Source organism: Ipomoea triloba, chromosome 4 (assembly GCF_003576645.1).
Source record: "Ipomoea triloba cultivar NCNSP0323 chromosome 4, ASM357664v1".
NCBI lineage: Eukaryota > Viridiplantae > Streptophyta > Magnoliopsida > Solanales > Convolvulaceae > Ipomoea > Ipomoea triloba.
In genome coordinates this window covers 19,974,871-19,995,109 of record NC_044919.1, presented here as the reverse complement: position 1 = coordinate 19,995,109, position 20,239 = coordinate 19,974,871, and the positions used below count along the sequence as shown (strand labels likewise).

Here is a 20,239-nt window from a genome sequence, read left to right as displayed (position 1 = left end):
GAAAAAAAAAAAAAAGAAGGAAAAAAAGAAAGGAAAAAAGGGAAAAAGAAAAGGAAAAAATGAAAAAGGAAAAAATGAAAGAATGAAGAAAGAAATGGAAAAAAAAAAGATGAAAGAAGTCAAAAAGAAAATGAAAGAAAGAGAATGAGGAAAAAAAGAAAAAAGAGAAAAAGAAAGGAAGAGAAAAAGGGAAAAGATTAGGGAAGGAATGAAGTGTTTGGTTTGTTTGGAGGTGATGATGGCCTGGGTCACCTGGTCTAGCCTCAACAACGTAGGTGCTAGCGGTACAAGATGCACCCTGGTCCGGGCTGAATGGTGGCCGGGCAGGATTTTTTCAAATCCGTTGACCTGGTCGGGCTTGTTGCTGGCCTATAGTGGCTAAACCTCTTCTGGGTTCCGGTGTGGGGTTCGTTTTTTGGGGGGTGATGTTGTTCGTGTCTCTGTACAACCTTTGCTTCTTTTCTCCCTATCCTTTTCTGTTGCTTCTTCCTGCGTTTTCTCTTTTCAATAAATAAAGGAGTGTGCATTCCTTGTTCTGCATGCTTTCTACTTGTTCACACTTGGCTTCTGAGGCATATATGACATGGTGGTTCTGTTTGGTTTCTCCCTCGCGGGCTTCTTTTGAAATAGGTCATGCCTTAACGTAGGTGCTTGCGGTAAAAAGTTGCACCCTGACCTGGGCTGAACGGTGGTCGGGTAGGAATTTTTCAAATCCGTTGGCGGTTTGTCCAGGCTTGCTGCTGGCCCATAGTAGCTAATCCTGTTGGGGTGCTGTTTTGAACTGCTTTGGATGCTTACCGTTTGATGGCCTGCGTGCCATTATACTGTGGGCCTGCGTGCCATTATACTGTAGGTCTGTGTGCCATTTCTGCTATGATTTTGATGTTAGACTTACTATGTTGTTTGGCCTTTTTACTTGGTTGCCTGCGTGCCTTGGTTTTTGGCCTGTACTTTAATGTTATGGCCTGTGTGCCTTGTTGTTGGCATGTGTGCTTGTGCTGTGTTTGGGGTGCGTTACAGTTGTTTGGGTTAGTCCTAAAATAGTTGTTATGCTGCCGAATTTTCGGCAGGGCAGCGCATGGTATACGTTATGGACAGGCTGCTTGGTTAAGTTATAGTGTCTAGTTGTTTTCTTCTTTAGTCATTTGCAGCTGTTATGAGGTTCTGCTTGCTAGTCCCGGAAATAGTTGTGGTGCTACCGATGTTTGACAGAAAGGCATATATTAAAATTGTCCATCAATTTTTGGCGCCGTTGCCGGGGAGTTATTTATTGTGCAGTTTGTTTTTCCCTTTGCTTAATCTTGCTTTCAAAAAAAAATAGTTACTTAATACTCGTTTCTTTGTTTCCAATTTGCTTTTGATCATTCTGCCTGTTTTTTTTATTTTATTTGTTTGTTTGTTAGTTTATTTATTCTTTTAATTTATGCAAGGTCGTCGTTCTTTAAAACCTACACTGTTGCCTTTGGACGACAACATTGATAAGAAAAAGAAAAAGAAAAAGCCTTTACCTTTTGAAAATCCTAATCCTAAACCACAAGAAACAACCACAACCATGGATGCACTTCCTCAACCCCCTCAACCAAACCCTCAACCCAATCCCAGGCTAATGAAAGACTTTGGTAGGCCCCAAGTAGGAGGTTCACCTTCTTGTATAGTGCTTACTGATGTAGCTAGGAATTATGAGTTAAAGGCGGTCCACTACAACCAGTTGCCGTCTTTTCACGGTTCAGCAAGCGAAGATGCCCTTACCTTTATCCGGGATTTCTACAGGATAGTCCAACACTTCCCGTTGAATGACTTGACTGAGGATGCACTGAGGATGAGGTGTTTTCCATACACCTTGAAAGATGCTGCAAAGACATGGTTCATGTCTCTCACACCAAGATCCCTTCGGACATGGCCGGAGGTGTATAACAAGTTTATCAGTAAGTTCTATTCTCATGCTAAAACTGCTGAATTGAGAAGAAAAATTGCGACTTTTTCGCAAGCAGAGGGTGAACCATTCCATGAGGCGTGGGAGAGGTTCAAAATGCTACTCATTCAATGCCTTCATCATGGCTACCCATTGGAGCTTCAAAATCAAACATTCTATGATGGTTTGACTCAAACCAGCCAATCAATGGTTGACAATGCGGCTGGAGGTGCCATGGGAGAAAAAACGGCGGAGGAAACTTTAACATTGTATGAAATGCTAGGGGCAAACTCCCAACAAAAGAGTATAAGGGGACGGACATGTCTTCTATGATGGGTATGTAGCAAAATAATGCATTTATGATTGATGAAAATGATTGTGAGCAGGCCAATGCAATGAATAGTTCTAATCAAAGGCCTAGAAACGACCCGTATTCTAATTCTTACAATCCGGGTAGTAAAAATCACCCTAATTTTTCTTGGAGTAATAATCAAAATAATTTTCAACCAGTTGCATAAATCTGATGATCCTTATATGCCCCCTAAACCGTATGTTCCCCCCGTTCCATTTCCTGGTAGATTGAAAAATTCAAAATTTGATAGATCATTTGCTGAGATTTATGACTTGTTGTCAAAAGTGAATATGAACTTGCCTTTGTTAGACATGATTAAGAATATGCCTGCCTATGTTAAGTTTTTGAAAGAACTAAACACTAGAAAGCGTAGGTATGAACATAATGAAAAAGTCTTTATGTCTAAAACTGTAAGTGCTGTTTTACAAACTGACTTGCCCCGAAAATTAGAAGACCCCGGTAGTTTCATAATAACTATTACAGTGGGGAATTCTAAAAAAGAAAAGGTAATGCTTGATTTAGGGGTAAGCATTAACTTGATGCCTTACTCTATCTACTTGCAGTTGGGTCTGGAAAGATTAAAACCTACTACGATGTCCCTAGAGCTTGTTGATCGCTCTGTTAGATATCCTAGGGGCATTGTAGAAGATGTTTTGGTCCAAGTTGATAAACTAATAATTCCTGCTGACTTTGTTGTTTTAGACATAAATAAAAAGTGCAAGCATGCGCAGGACATGCCTATTTTGCTTGGCCGACCTTTTATGGCCACAGCAAAAACAATGATTGATGTTCAAAATGGAAAATTAACCATGACTTTCCTAGATGAAACTGTTGAATTTTCCATTTTGAAATCAATGAAATTGCCTAAAAACAATAATAATCATTGCTTTGCTGTAGACATTTTAGATTTCATAATTTCTGCTGAGTTTTTAGATGAATCTCCGTTGAAGGTCGAAACTGATGAAGAGGAACCTAATCAAAGCCCAATAAAAGAGGGGGGTGTTGAAGGATGTTCACTCGCAGACTGTCTGGAGCAAATCAAAGAAAAACACCATCCCTCAGTTGAAGCTGACATTCCGCCCAAGCTGGAATTAAAACCGCTTCCTAGTTCTTTAAAATATGCTTTCTTAGGTCCAAATAATACTTATCATGTAATAATTGCCTCTAACCTTTCACAGGAACAAGAAACAAAATTGCTTGATGTATTAAAAAAATATAAAAGTGCAATTGGTTGGACAGTAGGAGATATTAAAGGAATAAGTCCAACGGTTTGTATGCATCGGATCTTACTTGAAGAAGGAGCAACCCCTGTCCGTCAACCTCAGCGCAGGTTAAATCGGAATATGAAGGAGGTTGTACGTGCAGAAGTCCTAAAGTTGTTGGACTCAGGTATTATTTATCCAATTTCAGATAGTAAATGTGAAGTCCAGTTCATGTAGTGCCAAAAAAATCTGGAATTACTGTTGTAACTAATGAAAAAAATGAGTTAATCCCAACTAGAACAGTAACTGGGTGGCGTATGTGCATAGATTACAGAAAATTGAATGCTGCCACTAAAAAAGATCATTTTCCTTTGCCCTTTATTGACCAAATGTTAGAAAGATTAGCTGGGCATGCTTATTACTGTTTTCTAGATGGCTTTCAAGGTTACTTTTAGATTCCTATTGCACCTAAAGATCAGAAAAAAACGACATTTACATGCCCGTTTGGCACATTTGCTTATCGCAGAATGTCATTTGGGTTATGTAATGCACCTGCGACTTTTCAAAGGTGTATGATGTCAATATTTTCTGATATGATTGAAAGATATGTTGAAGTGTTTATGGATGATTTTTCTCTGTTTGGTGATTCTTTTGATGATTGTCTTTCTCATTTATCTTCTGTTCTTGAAAGATGTGTTAAAATGAACTTAACCTTGAGCTGGGAGAAAAGTAATTTCATGGTTAATGAAGGCATTGTTTTGGGCCATATCATTTCTGACAGGGGCATAGAGGTTGACAGGGCTAAAATTGAAGTTATTTCCAAATTACCTCCCCCTACATCCGTAAAAGAAGTGCGAAGTTTTCTTGGACATGCAGGTTTTTACAGGCGCTTCATAAAAGACATTTCAAAAATTTGTAGGCCTATGTGTAACCTGTTAGCTAAAGATGTTGTTTTCAAGTTTAATGATGAATGTTTGTCTGCTTTCAACTTTTTGAAAGAAAAATTAACTTCTGCTCTCATTCTTGCTGCAACTAATTGGGAGCATCCTTTTGAAATAATGTGTGATGCATCTGATTATGCCATAGGTGCTGTTTTAGGACAGAAAATTAATAAACTGCCTTATGTGATTCATAATGCAAGTAAAACTTTGGATAATGCTCAGGTTAACTACACAACTACTGAAAAGGAGTTGTTAGTTGTAGTCTTTGCATTAGAAAAATTTCGTTCTTACTTGATTGGTTCTAAAGTGATTGTTTATTCTGATCATTCTGCTTTGAAATTTTTGTTGGCTAAAAAAGATGCTAAACCTAGACTCATAAGATGGATTTTGTTGCTGCAAGAATTTGATTTGACTATCAGGGACAAGAAAGGGTGCGAGAATGTGGTAGCTGACCATTTGTCTCGTTTATCTGATGCTGCTAATAATTCTCCTAATTCTGATATCCCTATAAATGACAAGTTCCCTGATGAACAGTTACTTTCGTTATAGAATAAAGAACCTTGGTATGCAGACATTGTGAATTATTTAGTCTCGGGTCAATTTCACCCAGACTTAAATTCGCAAGGAAAAAAGCATTTTCTTTCTAAAATAAAACATTTCTTTTGGTATGAGCCTTATTTGTTTAAAATCTGTCCTGATCAAGTAATTAGAAGGTGCATACCTGAGTTTGAGCATCAAAATATTTTGAATCACAATCACACTCTAAACTGCGGAGGACATTTTAGTGGGAAGAAAACTGCAGTGAAGGTTTTGCAGTCTGGTTTTTATTGGCCCACTTTGTTCAAGGATGCATTTGAATTTTGTGCTAAGTGTGATAGATGCCAGAGGACAGGTAATATATTTTGTGCTAAGTGTGATAGATGCCAGAGGACAGGTAATATAAGTAAGGCTAAGTGTGATAGATGCCAGAGGACAGGTAATATAAGTAAGCGCCATTGTGATAGATGCCAGAGGACAGGTAATATAAGTAAGCGCCATGAAATGAGATGCCAGAGGACAGGTAATATAAGTAAGCGCCATGAAATGTCCCTTTCAAATATTTTGGTTGTTGATTTGTTTGATGTTCGGGGAATTGATTTTATGGGGCCTTTTCCCACTTCCTTTGGTTATAAATACATTCTTGTGGCTGTTGATTATGTGCCGAAATGGGTTGAAGCTGTGGCTACCAGAACAAATGACAGTAAAGTTGGTTTGCAATTTTTGAAAGATGTTTTTGCCAGGTTTGGGACACCCAAAGCTATCATTAGCGATGAAGGTACCCACTTTTGTAATAAACTTTTTGCAGGTCTTTTGAAAAAATATGGCATTACTCATAGAGTGGCTACTCCATACCATCCACAAACCTCAGGACAAGTGGAGGTGAGTAACAGACAGATTAAAGGAATCTTGGAAAAAACAGTGAATCCTTCTCGGAAAGATTGGGCTATCAAGTTGAATGATGCATTGTGGGGTTACAAGAGTGCCTACAAAACCCCGATTGGTATGAGCCCGTACATGTTAGTATTTGGTAAAGCTTGTCATTTGCCAGTGAAATTGGAACACAAAGCCTATTGGGCTATTAAATTATTGAATTTTGATTTGCAGAGAGTCGGTGAGGTAAGAAAATTGAATTTGAATGAATTGGATGAAATAAGAAATGAAGCTTATGAAAACTCAAAAATTTATAAAGAAAGAACCAAAGCCTATCATGATAGGTCTATTTTGAGGAGACATTTTGAGCCTGGAATGAAAGTTTTGTTATTTAACTCTCGTTTAAGATTGTTTCCAGGTAAGTTAAAATCTAGATGGACAGGGCCTTTTGTAATAGTTGAAGTGTTTTCTCACGGTGCCTGCGAGATCGAAAATCCAAAAACAGGTGAAAAATTTAAGGTAAATGGGCAAAGACTTAAGCAGTACTTCGAGGGGGAACCATCGACCCATATTGTTGAACAGGTAGAGTTGCAGGATTATGAATGTCCGTGTTGTCACTGACGCGTTTTTGGAAGGCAACCCAGATCTCTTTTCCTTCTCCTTTACTTTCATTTTTGCTTGTTATGCTTTTTTTTTTTTTAAATAACTTGATGAGCTTTTGGTTTTGAGTTCCCTTATAATTTTTGTTCTCAACATTGAGGACAATGTTTGAAATAAGTGTGGGGAAGGGTTTTCTATTTATGCATGTCATTCTCATTCTTTCATAAAAAAAAAATTACTTTTAAACAAAATAAATAAGTATGAACTTGAGCTCTTACCCAATAAGCCTTTTTGAATAGCCTATGATGAAAATAATGCAAGTTTCTGTCAGCTCTTAGTTGTTAATTGCTTTAGTGTTATATTTTGAATAGCTTTTCTCTACAAAAAACAAAAAACAAAAAAAAACAAAAAAAAAAACAAAAAAAAAAAAGAAACAAAATAGATAGAAATTAAAGAAAAAAAATATCACAAAAACCCTTATATGTTTAATGCAATCTCTTTGATGATTTTTATGTTGATTTCACTCTATATCACCTTTTTCAAATTTTTGAACTTTTCTTGAGTGCTATAAATTGCGGTGTAGTTTGTTGGTTCAAGGATCATCTTTATGGCATAAGTGAGGTCAAAAATAAAAATATATATATTCAAAAAAATAAATGAGAGTGTTTATTTATTTATTTTATTTGCAAAAATTCAGAGATTCTACTCCGCTGAATCAGCCACCTACACATGTACCATAAATAAATAAGTGTTGTGGTATGGTTTATGAGTACACACAGAATTGAAAACCTAAACATGCCTGGCGTAAAATGGCGAGGTTTTTTGGGAAAGTTCTCTTTGGAAAAAGTCAAAAACAAAAAATAATAATAATGAGTGAACTTTGGAAGAGACGAGCATTTGCTTTTCAATTTTAATAAATGCCTTGATCCTTGTATCCTTCATGTTTTTGTACTTGCATTGTGATAGAATGTTTTTGAATTTGGTTTGGGTTGTATTTAGTGACATTTTCATATTTATTTAATTAGGGTTTTTGTTTAGCTCATATAAGGGTGCCAGCACACAAGTACACGTTTCATTTTTTGAATAAGCGTATTAAACTTATTTAATTTCTAGTCAAGTGTTTTATGCATTCTTTGAGTTGACACTAACCTTGCATTGATGAGGCAATAAATTTCAAACGCAATTTGGGTGAAGCTCGATCTAATACTTTCGATTTTTAATTTCTTTTCTTTTCATTTTTAATGTCTTTGCTTGAGGACAAGCAAATAAATAAGTGTGGGGAAATGTGATAATTGTTATTTTTATTGTCAATTGGATTAAATTTTATATTAATTATTTGCAAAATTTTGATTATTTATGTATAATCTTGTGTTATATATTAATTTCATAATAATTAATCTTAGTAAAAAAATGTTGATTTTCAGTACTCCGTATTGTCTTTTTAAACTTTAAGTTAGTTTTAATTTAATGATTGTCAGCCCATTCTTTGTTTTTAGCCTAATTTTGTTTTAACCCATCAAATAAAAAGTCTTCCCTTTCCGTCAATACAATCGCGAGAGACCAGGGAGAAGCGTCGGACTCGGCAGCATTCGTCTCAACAGATCTGAATCGGTTGGGGGATTCCGGTCAATCAGCTGGAGCTCAGGCGGAGGCAGTGGATTCTACGCACTATAAAAAGAGACCAAATTCGAGAAATCTGGGGAACGAACCATTCACCATCCTGCACCAAAATCTTACCCAAACCAGTTCTGTTAGGCAGATTGGTTTCGGCCAGTGATTCTTCGAACGGTGTCTGATACAGCAGCTTTGTATTTGGCGGCGACCTTGGCTTTGTTCGGTGGTGAAGTCTGGTTTTCTTTCTTTTTCCTTTCAATTTGAAGCTCGTCAGTTTCATTGTTCAAGTTCCAAATTGTAACTCTTGAATTGTGAAGCACAGTTTATAGTGCCCATTTTATAAGCTTTTTTTTACTTCACCCAATATAAGTGCTTAATCACTGTTGAAATTAGTTGTTGATTTAAAAATGATGATTTGCTAAAATTGTTGATCTAGGAATATGATGACATTACCATGACATATATGTATTAGTTTATGTTTAATCTTGCCAATTAATTAAGTTTTATCTTATAATTTGGATTGTGATTAATTAAGTTGAATTTGACCAGTTTAGCTTTTATTAGTCTGTTTGAGAGAATTATTAAGTACACATCAATGCTTAGTAATTTTATGCTTTGTAAGATAAAAAGATAAATAATTTAGTTGTCTTACTAATTTGTTTATTTGGTTCATAAATCGGGTATTCCGTAAGTTCTTCCTGACTTAATGGGTTCTAACGATTTAAATAAATGTCTTAAGCGTATGAACCGTTAGAATACGTGATTGAATCTGGACGACATACGGATTAGTCAGATAATAGTTAGAACTAACTCTTAAGTTGATTGACAAGTTAAACTACTCTGCAGAACTAGTAATGGTAATTGATTCACATTCCTAGAGCTTTGTTTCTCGTGTTAGTTACTAAATTGCATGCTATCTCGTTTGTTCTGGTTTTCAATTATTTTATTGCTCCAAGTTATTTTATTAGTTTTGGCTTTACTTTATTGCATTTAAGTTAATTATTTTTGAAGTTTATAAATTGCATCGTATTAATTCTCTGTGGGTTCGACCCTTGCCTTTGCACACTATCACTACAACTGATTCGTGCACTTGCGAGGACATATATTAAAATTGTCCATCACCTGACTCATACTGCTCGTTGCTGAAGGGTGGTATGGGACTTGGAGTTCACTTCTAGTTTTGTATTCCTTTAGTAGTTAGTTGTATTTTGGCCTCATTTATTTTATAGCTCTTGACCGTTTTCTGTAATTTATTTCTATCTTTGTATAGGCATTAGGCTTAATGTGGCCTTTTGCCTTGTAACTTTGTATGAGCTTTGCCCCTTTGTTTTTTATTAATAAAAGTGCTCCTTTGTTGACAAAAATAAATAAATAAATAAATAAAATTCACAATCATTCAAGTACCCATAGCAATTCAATATTTCAAAGTGGTCCAACTTCCATGCTCAGCCAAATAAACAAGTCCACCATATTAAGACAAAATTTTCACCATATAGAAAAATAAAATCATCAAAACTTCAATAGTCCACCAAGTTTCAACATATCAAGATAAATCATCCACAATCAAAGAATTTTATGCGGAAAAAAAAAATACAAAAGCATGCAAAATATGCACACACAAAAAATAATATTCACATCCTCACCACGGTGTTCCAATTTTTTTTAATTCCTAGCCAATTTTAATTTTTATACCTAAGATCTCATAACCTAGTTCTGATAAACTTGTAACACCCCCATTTTCCAAAAACTAAAATCCAAGATAAATTTAAAATTTTTATTTTTATTTAATTAGGAAACTATTGTTTAAATTGTGGAAGCTAAAAACAAATCGAGGGAAACGGGGTGCTACCGCCACGTTTGGGTAACTACCCATACCCAAACGCACAGGCTAAAACAAACTTACAAAAATATTCCCAACTACTAATAAGATAATAAATTAAATACAGTTGTCTAGGAGAATTTCTAAATTAATTTCTAAATTATCTATTAAAAAAACAAGAACTAGTAGGAAAGATCATGCTTAATGCTCCAAATTTTCATGCAACAATAACTGCAAAATAACTAAGGGGAAAAACAAAGTCAGCATTACAGCTGGTAATACTTACTCCACCATGTAAAATAATTTACACATAACACGTAACATCTTGGTGCACATAATTCCACATTAACCCCCTTAACATATTCCGTGAATTAGAATGTTTCATTCAAGAATAATTTTCGCATTTTACAACAACTTACCAACGCAATCGCATAATAATAATAGTAATTTATAATTTCACATAAAACTCTATAACTTCCACGTTTTATCATTTTGATCAATAATAGGATTTAATCCATTTTTTTTTTCTTTTTTACCATCAAGTCAATGAGGAGAAGAAATACCCAACAAGAGCCATTACCCCAGTGATCAAAAAGAACTAACCAGAGCCCAACCCAGTTGGCTCAAGATCAATTCTTTAAGTATGCATACCCCCATTGAGAGACCAACCCCAATATGAAAAACAAACTCGAATGTGTGAGACCAACCTCACAACATATATGATAATAATAACTATAATCGAATGTTGGAGACCAACCCCACACCGATATATCATAGTAATCCATAACCAAACGTGAGAGACCAACCTCACAAGAATAATCCAGGTATAAATCCTCCATTACCAAAGTTAATTAAATATAATATTTATAACAAATAATTAGTTTTCAACATTCATTACACGAATGCATAATATTATAATATATAACCAATGTAATAAACATATATACCAAATACATATATACAAACTTTTATATATAATCTAATCCATACAAATAAGCCAACTTTATGAAGATGTGTTTAACCCTATATATATATATATACTTTACATATGATGATGACATTACGTACACACCAAAACCATTCAAAAAAAAATTACTAAATAAATAAATAAAAGTAAAAACATACTTACAAAGTTACAGGTACTCGCCGAAATCATTTGAATATATATACGTGCACATATTACGATATTTATTAGATATGCATATATTCAAATAAATTAATCACACACAGCATACCACTACTATTCTATAAGTAAATACAAAGCCACAATATATGTATATTTGAACACATATGTACATCAAATATACACCATTTACAGAATTATGAGCATGGGTACACGAACTAATACATACAACATTCATTATAGATTAAGTCTAGTAATTAAACACAACTTTCACGAAGGTCATTGGCCACATAGCAAATATACAATTACTAAGTAAATAAATTCTTGGTAGATTTTGTTTTTTTTTTTTTTTAACAAACGTTTTGCACATAAACACTTAGGAAAAATTGCTTTTTATTGTGGGGTAAATAAATTTTGAGTAGACATAAATCTTACTCTAGAAGTCGAAGATTCACTGCCAACACCAAAACACTTTGAGTTGATAATCCTTGTCTACTAGGTCTTGACTCAATGATGAAGAAGGAGAAGACTAAACCAAGAAACTAAGGCTAAGATTTTAATTTTTCTTTTCTTGGTTGTTCGGCAATGGAGTGCAGGAAAGAGGGAGAATAATTGAAGAAGGAAGTTGAATGGAATAGTGTATATAGATAATGACTCAATTAAAATGGAGTGTATTAGGGAGCATGATATAGGTAACGTGTAGCATATAGGCTGGAATTGATAATGATGAGGATGGTAATTGCTAGTGATTGGAACATACTATATATTTATTTATAAAACACGTGTCATTTATATACATAAAACATAGTAGGATTAGAATACAAATGATCAGAATTATAAAACATAAAATATGGATATAAACTATGTGTTATGACTTGAGGACGCTGAAATATACTAATTTAAGAACATAAGAAATTCAATTCTCCATTCTAGCAAAAAATATACTACCCTAGCTAGCCTTCATGTTAAGCCTCGCATCATCAATATTTCCACCTTCACCATCGTAATCCTAGAGGGCTTGTAAGATACACGACAAAAGAAACAGAAAAGAGACAGCAACTAAAATCTCTTTTGATCCACCGGAATTTGGCTGGTCTGGAACTTGAGGTCCAATCCCATTGTCTGGAAATGGGGTTGTAGTCGCCGGAGGCGGCGGTGGTTGTGGAGGATAAAGCGCCGGTGGTGTGGTACTTGCTCCTCCTGTTCCTGTTCCTGTTCCCGTTCCTGTTCCTCCTCCGGCGGTACTGTCAGTTTTTGGAATCCACAACATCAAAATTTAGCAGTGTGAATTGAAGCTGACATATCTCATCATGGGCAAATTATTTAATTTGTCACGCGAGATCAACACACTCAATTTAAATGAGTAAATTCATACTTCATTTGGAAGAGGATAACTATCTTCAATTTTACACGAAAGTATAATTAGACTCCTAAACTTTAAAAAATATAAATACACATTTGAATTTATCATTTTAATTTTAGTGCGTCTAAACCAATAACCGATAATTTACATGAAATAACCAATCAACAAAATTCCAACCACAATTCCGACAGACAACTCTTTAAATTTTAAAAAGAAATATCCAACAACCGCTTGACCGATCGTCTTCTTCACCGGAGAAGACGACCAATAGTCACATTCTCCAGTGGAAAAGACGATCTTCTGCAACTGCGTGACCGATCGTCTTCTTTATCGGAGAAGACGACCAATTGTCGTATTCTCCAGTTGAAAAGATGACCTTCTGTTCGCCTTCTCCACTAGAGGAAGCGACCAGATTTGGTCGTCTCCTCCATGGAGAAGACGACCAATACGACCGTCTGGTCACCTTCTATTTTCCATGGAGAAGACCACCGATCAGTTGTTCGGTCGTTTTCTACGGTGTATAAATTTGAAAAATGGTGCTGATTTTTTGTTTTTACAATAGGAACAATGGTTAACTCCCAGAAGTTCACCGATAACCAATAGGTTACTAGTAAATTAGACTTAATTGACCCATTTTAACATATTTGATTATTAATGGCCTGTTTGGTTGAATGTAATTTGGAGAGAAATGGCAATTCAGTAAATTTCCAAACTACAGTGTTTAGTTGGAGGGAATTGCAATTCCCTCCAATTGATGAATTGCAATTCATGAGGTACCCCCATGAATTGCAATACGGTGGAGACGGGCAATTTGTTGGTGTAAAGACAATTTTGTCCCTTCTCTAGTATCCTTTGTTTTTTTTAAATAAATTTGAAAGAATTATTATTATTATTATTATTATTATTATTATTATATTTTTGAATGAATTATTATTATTATTTTTTGAAAAATTACTGCTGCTGTTGCTCCTGCTACTACTACCACTATTACCACTACTACTACCACCACTACTACCACTACGACTACCACCACTACTCCTGCTGCTCCTGCTACTACTATCACTACTACTACCACCACTACGACTACCACCACTACTACCACTACGACTACCACCACTACTACCTGCTGCTGCTGCACATCTACTACTACAACATCTACCACAACATAATGGCATTTTAGTTATTTTATCGCTTCTTACATTTCAATTCTCTGTACTCCTGTTTCTGCATATCAAACACTATAATTTCAATTCCTACTTTATTCATTGAATTGTAATTCCACCAAATTACAATTCTTTTTCCTCCTAATTCCCTCTTCTCAACCAAACGCCCCGTTAACTCTACTTTTTTTTTTTTAAGTTTAGGAACTTAATTACACTTTTGAGTAAAATTTGAAGTTCTACCTAATTGCATTTTTGAGTAAATTTTAGAGATCTAATTATATTTTTGAGTAATTTACTTGTCCTTGAGATTTAAAAGCAATTTCTTTTGGACTGAAAATAAGCTCAATTCCCAGTAAAGCTGAAAAATACACTAGATTGGCAATTTGCAGCCTAGCTAAGCGAGTCCATGTACTGTCGCTTGTCATCGTGCAGGGTACGAGACATCGATATACCCAGTGCTTTTTACTACTGCAATTTTACTTTCACTTGCCATCGTGTATTCGTGAGACAAAACCAAGCATCTACATCAGTCTTGGGTTTGTTTTGGTTTTTGTCATTCCACATAGAAAAGAGAAAGAGAGGAGAGAGGAAGTAAAAAAAAAAAAACAATGTAAAGCTGCATCGAACAGAGCAAAATCAGAACAAAAGTAACCACAAGTCTTCTTTTTATGTTGAGTTTGTTAAGAGGAGTCCAAAAATAACTTTGATTTGCAGAGTGAAGAATTGCTTCAAGAACTTGTTCTCCCATCAGTTATGAATTGGATCATTGTATTATGAACTGAAAAATAAAATCACTGATAATGATGCTCTTGAGTATTCTATTCATTTTCAGTATTCTATTCACCCAAGATTTTTACCACATTTCTCATTTAACTTCATAGATGGTTCATACTGTTACTTTTAACACTCAAACCTTAATATCCGTAAATACTAAACTATATTTATATCATATATATTTTCATCTACTTTATAATATATTGATATTGTTTCTTTTATATGTTCATAAAAATAAAATTTAATATACATAAACATTATACTACAGACACATCATATTTAATAGCATTCATCTTGTACTATGTACATAGTAATTGTTATATATGTTTATAAACACTAAATTAAATGCACAACACATGTATTTTCTAGTAGGTTAAAATATTCATTTCATATATTCATAAAAAAACAAAACTTACTGTACATAAATATTATACTACAGATGCATCATGTTTAATAACATTCATCCAGTACTATGTTCAAATTCTACTACGTGAGCTCCATAACTCTACTCCCTAACGTGACAAACATTGATAGGTTATCTTTATTCTGTGCGTCTCAATAAAGATGTTCACATAAAAAATTTGTGTGAGAGAGTAAAAAGTGAAAGTAAATTTTGAAAGTCCAAGTAATATTTTTCATATAATACATACATACATATAAATATATATGTATGTTTTTTAATAAAACAAATTTAATGTACATAAACATTACATTAAAATACTGACTTTACATTATTAAACCATCCCCAATCCAACAACAAAACACCATTTTAATAAAATAGTTGGCATTTTTCGCCTCCAATGGAAACGCTATAACTGCAAAAATTTGCTGATGGTGAACAGTGTTGCGACCGTGCTACGCCAAATATGGGGCAGCACTGTTCATCTATTCCTTTCTTATTTAATTTTTATTCCAATTTTGCTCTTGTTTCTTTTTAGTTAATTCCTATTGTATCATTTATTTTGTTTTTATTTCCTTAATATATTTGTTAAATACTTATACATAAGTTTTATATTATTAAATACAAATTATATATAAAAATTTGTATGAGACCGTCTCATGGGTTTCAATTTGTGAGTTTAGTCAAATCTTTGATTAATAAGGTCAAAGATCTGACCTGTCTCACAGATTGAGCCCGTGAAACGGTCTTAAGACAAGTGTTACCCTAAATTATATCATTTACAGTTCTCATCAAGAGAATTAAAAAAGACTAATATTTTTTTTTGAGTACTATTGACTCTGTTACAATACAGTATCTATTGCACAATTACAAAAGACTAATATTGAATATAAATTAATTACAAATTAAATTATATAAAACATAATTTTAACAAAATTAAAATGATTACATCTAAAATTAAATTGTACTAAAATATTATTATTTATATCACAAATTATATTTTATACGAGTATTAAACTAATTAAATTCTAACTAATAAACTTTTAAAGGTTTGAGAATCAAATTATTTTAATGTAAAATACTCCGTAATATTTTGTGTAAAAATTAATGTTATAGGTTAGAAATGAATAAAATTTGGTGTAAAAATATTTCTTTTGATGCAACATTTGCCGTAAGTTTTTGGTGTATAGGTATAAATTGGGATAGAGATGATCTTAAAGATTCATTTTTTAATTTTTAAAAAAAATATATGTAATTTTAAATATGTCAATTAAAATTTTTAATAATATATTTTTATACATTAATTTTATCTATAACAAAGGGAAAAAAGAAAAGAAAATTTAAGATGAAAAAAAGTACCTGTATAAAAAAACAAATAGGGATATTAAGTATATATTGATCCCTGCACCCTAGTCATACCACAGTCAATAGACGGTTCATTGCGCAAATAGGAATACAACATAAAAGAAAGAACATGCTTTAGCACACAAGACTGTCCATGATTCTTTTTAAGATTTTGCCCACAAATTCTGTAACATTTTCTTGATTAAATTATTTCTAAAGCACCTTGAAAGATAAAAAGAAAGGACGACGAGGCCTAAAGCAGCATGAAGATAATACAGTTGTAAATACAGAAACAATAACAGAAAATAAAGCAAAAATAAAGCAACGTACCTTGGAGATGATGGGTAAACACAAGATCCATAGCCTATCTTCCCCAAAATACACAAAGAGAGAGAGAGAAAGAAATATTAGCAGATTACAGTATTTAAAAATGCATGATCTTTAATATATACATCTCTACAAGATTTACTGGTACTGTATGATCTGGTAATACATTGACAGTCGCATTAATTTGCGTTATATGAAATACAAAGAAGCAGCATTGCCCAACATTAATCTTTATTTAAGGTTTTCAATTCAAGCATTACTTAAAACTGGGTTTCAGTGTCTGAGAGAGAAGAAAGTGACAGAAAGAAGATGATATGTGCTTACTGGGGTCAGTTTTAGCGACGGTGGCGGTGCCGGCGAAGTCACACGAGCCGGGGCCCATGGCCTTACGCTGATAGAAGCTATTGAAGGCGTAAGATGCGTGGGCAAGAATGGTGTTGGGAAGAAAGCACAGCCCATCTGAGAGTATGGGAGCGCAGTCAGCACCAGAGCCACAGGCGTAATCCAGAGCACGCTGGAGGGCCTGGTCACTCGCATCACTCCTGGCCACGCACCACGTTGCGTCAGCTCCACTCATCATCAGCGTGAAGAGTATTAACGCCACCGTGGACGGCAGTGCCGCCATGCCTGACCACCCAAGTGTTGTGTCGTGTATGAAAAGAGTGCGGTGGTGTGTTGGTAAAGCTAGAATGGGAAAAAAGAGAGTTGGAATGAGCAGAGAGCCAGAGAGAATCAGAGAGGATGCTCTGCAGCTTTATATAATATATTACTACCTCCGTCCCACTTTGTTTGTCTGATTCGGTTAAGGAGGTTTGACTGGAGTTATTTTTAATTCAATTTTTCATAATATTAAATTTAGTATTAGTATATAAAATTTATATATTTAGAAACTATATTAAAAGTACTATTAAACACAAAAAATCAAATTTAAAAATAATTAAAAATTACTAAAGAAAATAAGCAATGAAGAAAGAGTTGGTTTGACCAATGAATAGTAAACATGACAGGTAAAATGGGACAGAGGGAGTATATATTTTTAGTTTTTTTTTTATGTTGTCTAATGGGCTATTTTGGAGGTTTTTTTGAGGTTGTGAATTGTAATGTAGCAGTGTGGCTTCTCTTTATTACCTTTACTTTTTGGAGTATAATTTGGACATATGGAATTGGACAAAATGGTCTTCATTATGGAATTTGGGTTTTAAAATTGTTATGGTGTTTTTTGACCAATAGCGGTTAGCTTTAGCGAATTGTGTTAGCAGTTAGCAAATAGCGGGTTGTAATAGCAGGTTTGACTAGCGAATTATAAAAAGATGTTTATAAAATTAATTGTTTAGATTAACGGTTAACATTAAATAACCTAAAGGCTATGCATATATTTAATAATAATAATAATATTTAAAAATTTTGAAAATAAAAATAAATGGGGCTCCCCTTTTGTTTCCCCACTTATCCCACGTTAGTGGAAGAAGTGCGGAATGGAGCCTTGAGGCTCCTACAAGATGGCTTATAGGAGCCTCAAGGCTTCATTTATTTTTATCAGTTATGCCCATCCACGGATGGGCACTCTATAATTAAGGAGTCTTTTAAGTAATCTCATGTTAATTATTTTTAATAAGGGCTAGGGGTTTTGGGGAAAAACGTTATTTCCCCAAAACGTCATTTGCAAACGCTACAAAATGCAGCGTTTGCAAAATTGATGGTTTAGAGCCAACCGTTGCTCCAAATCGTCATTTAATCAAACAAAATTTTTGGCGTTTTAACCTGAGTCAAAACGCTTAAATGGTGGATCTGCCATTTACCAAACATGCCCTATAATCTTATATCTTGGTATAGAAGTGTATAATTGTAAATATAGTCCTTGTTTGGTAATAGCTGATTAGTTAAAAGAAAATTGACTGAACAGTTATTATTTGAGCTTTGCTCGCTCTAAAATGCTACTTACGCTACTTTGAGCAGCATTTTAGATTAGCATAATTGTAGTATTTCAATGAGCCAGGGCTCCATTTATGGTAACTTATTCTGTGGACCCGAGTCCAAAACACACAATTTACATACTGAATATTCACAATTTATATATTAAATGTTCACAACTGAATGTTCACAATTTACATATTGAATGTTCACAATTCAAATTGTAAACATTTAGTAAGTAGTCGTTATACAGTAGACCATGGTCCACAGAGCTTTGTGAACCATGATCCAAAAATCGCGTCTTTTCTTTAAGTAAAGAAACGACTTCCGTTAAGTTTTAACAGATCCTGTATTTTTTGTGTGTTCATAACAAAATAAAGCTCCAGTGTATCTAAAATGAAACTGTCTCATATATTTTGTTTATATTATCAAATGAAACTGTAATTGAATTAAAATGATACTTTAGTTGTGTTGAAATGAAACAACAGCATGTATAAAATCAATCTGAATAATATGTCTCACATATTGAGTGTATATTGTCCAATTAAACTGTAGTTATATCAAAATTGTTAGGAATAAAATTGTAATAGTTTTGATGAGCCAAATTTGTAATTTTAGAAATCCCCTATTTTATTTTGAGAGTGTAGCTAGTTGACCCAGAAGTCAATATCGTGACTTGAAATGGTACGAATTTTTGTATCATAGAGTTCATCATGTCATAAGACTTGTAAATCGTTTGCTTCCACTTAAACACATGAAAATATGTGATGGAATGGTGGCATTTATGCAAAAAGGCACGAATTCAAGTCCAAAATCAAGCTTATTTATTTTTAAGCTTAATATTAAGGAAGTGGATGATGTTGATGTTGTCGTGCATGGTAGGGAGGAAGTTTGAAGAAATAAATACATTATCAGTGTTCAAATCCCATTAATACCATTTCAGTCTTCAAAGACCCTAGTTGAAGTTTTAGAGGAAGTCAAAGTCAACATAACTCAAGGGAGCTACTTATAGTGGAACTTGGGAGGAACTTTGGCAAGGCTAAAAGGCGTGTAGACCACACCTACTCCACTAGCTCCTAGGTCGGTCCGGACCGACTCCTCTCCTTCATCTCTTTTAGCTCGTCCCTTCTTCTATGGTAATTAGTTGTTTCAATAGCACTGCTCAATTACTCTGAGTCTAAGATCTTTAGCTGCCTTGTCACCTCAACAACAAATCCTCTGCCGACGGACTCACCATCGACCGACCTTCGTCGTACCATCTCACCTTCCTCCGAGTCCGTCAAGCTTGCCCTCTTCTTTCCGCATCTCATCGGTCATCCTTTTCATTTATGCTGAGCTTCTAGTATCGAGCCTTATCCTATCCCCCATCATCTAATCCCTCATTTTCCCTAGCCACACGAAGCACGGCTCGGGAAAATGTTTTGCTTTTCCCAGCCTTAGAGAAACTTTTTGCTCCCTAGTCCCTTACTTTTCCGAGTTACGCGAAGCACGACTCGGAAAGTTACTGATAACTCGACTTCCTCCATCGACCCATCCTCTCTACACTCTAACTCTTCCGCTTTTGCCTACTTAGAAAAAGTTTTTACTCTCCACCCTAGTCCCTCACTTTCCCGAGTTACGCAAAGCACGACTCGGAAAAGTACCTACAACTGGGTCCCGAGCTTTCTTCGTTTTGTAGCTATCATTCGTCCCATCCCGAGCTTCCACCTTTTGACTCTATCTTCTCCCCGTCCCATCATTGGTCAAGTCCGGCGCATTAACTTCCTTCGATCCTTATCTTCTCTTGAACAACGAGCTTCTGACACTGTCGCATCACCTTAACTACATTCACTCGAGTGCAACTGCCAGTTCTCCTTTCCAAAGCCCACCTTTTTGTGCTTATCAGCGGACCACCCGACTTTCGTCTTAAACCCGCACCATTTTAAGACGGACCACCCGTTTGAAGACCGGCGGACCACCTGGCTTTCTCCCTTTTTACTTTGGG

At 34.7% G+C, this 20,239-nt stretch overlaps 1 protein-coding gene, 1 non-coding gene and 1 pseudogene across 2 annotated transcripts; 1 reads left to right on the top strand and 2 right to left on the bottom strand.

Annotated features, from left to right (window-relative positions):
• The first annotated feature begins 1,552 nt into the window (after positions 1-1,552).
• Positions 1,553-6,438, top strand: LOC116015952 (annotated as a pseudogene).
• Positions 1,955-2,061, bottom strand: LOC116018025. Its single transcript, XR_004098060.1, has one exon. It is a non-coding gene; the product is annotated as a small nucleolar RNA R71 (small nucleolar RNA).
• A 5,341-nt stretch (positions 6,439-11,779) lies between the features above and the next one.
• LOC116017685 (PLASMODESMATA CALLOSE-BINDING PROTEIN 3-like) lies at positions 11,780-17,041 on the bottom strand. Its single transcript, XM_031258310.1, has 3 exons — positions 16,669-17,041; positions 16,348-16,381; positions 11,780-12,217 (listed from the first exon to the last, which is right to left on the bottom strand). The coding sequence occupies exons 1-3, from the start codon at positions 16,967-16,969 to the stop codon at positions 11,983-11,985; spliced, it is 570 nt and encodes a 189-aa protein (XP_031114170.1). The 5' UTR covers positions 16,970-17,041; the 3' UTR covers positions 11,780-11,982.
• Between the last annotated feature and the right edge of the window lie 3,198 nt (positions 17,042-20,239).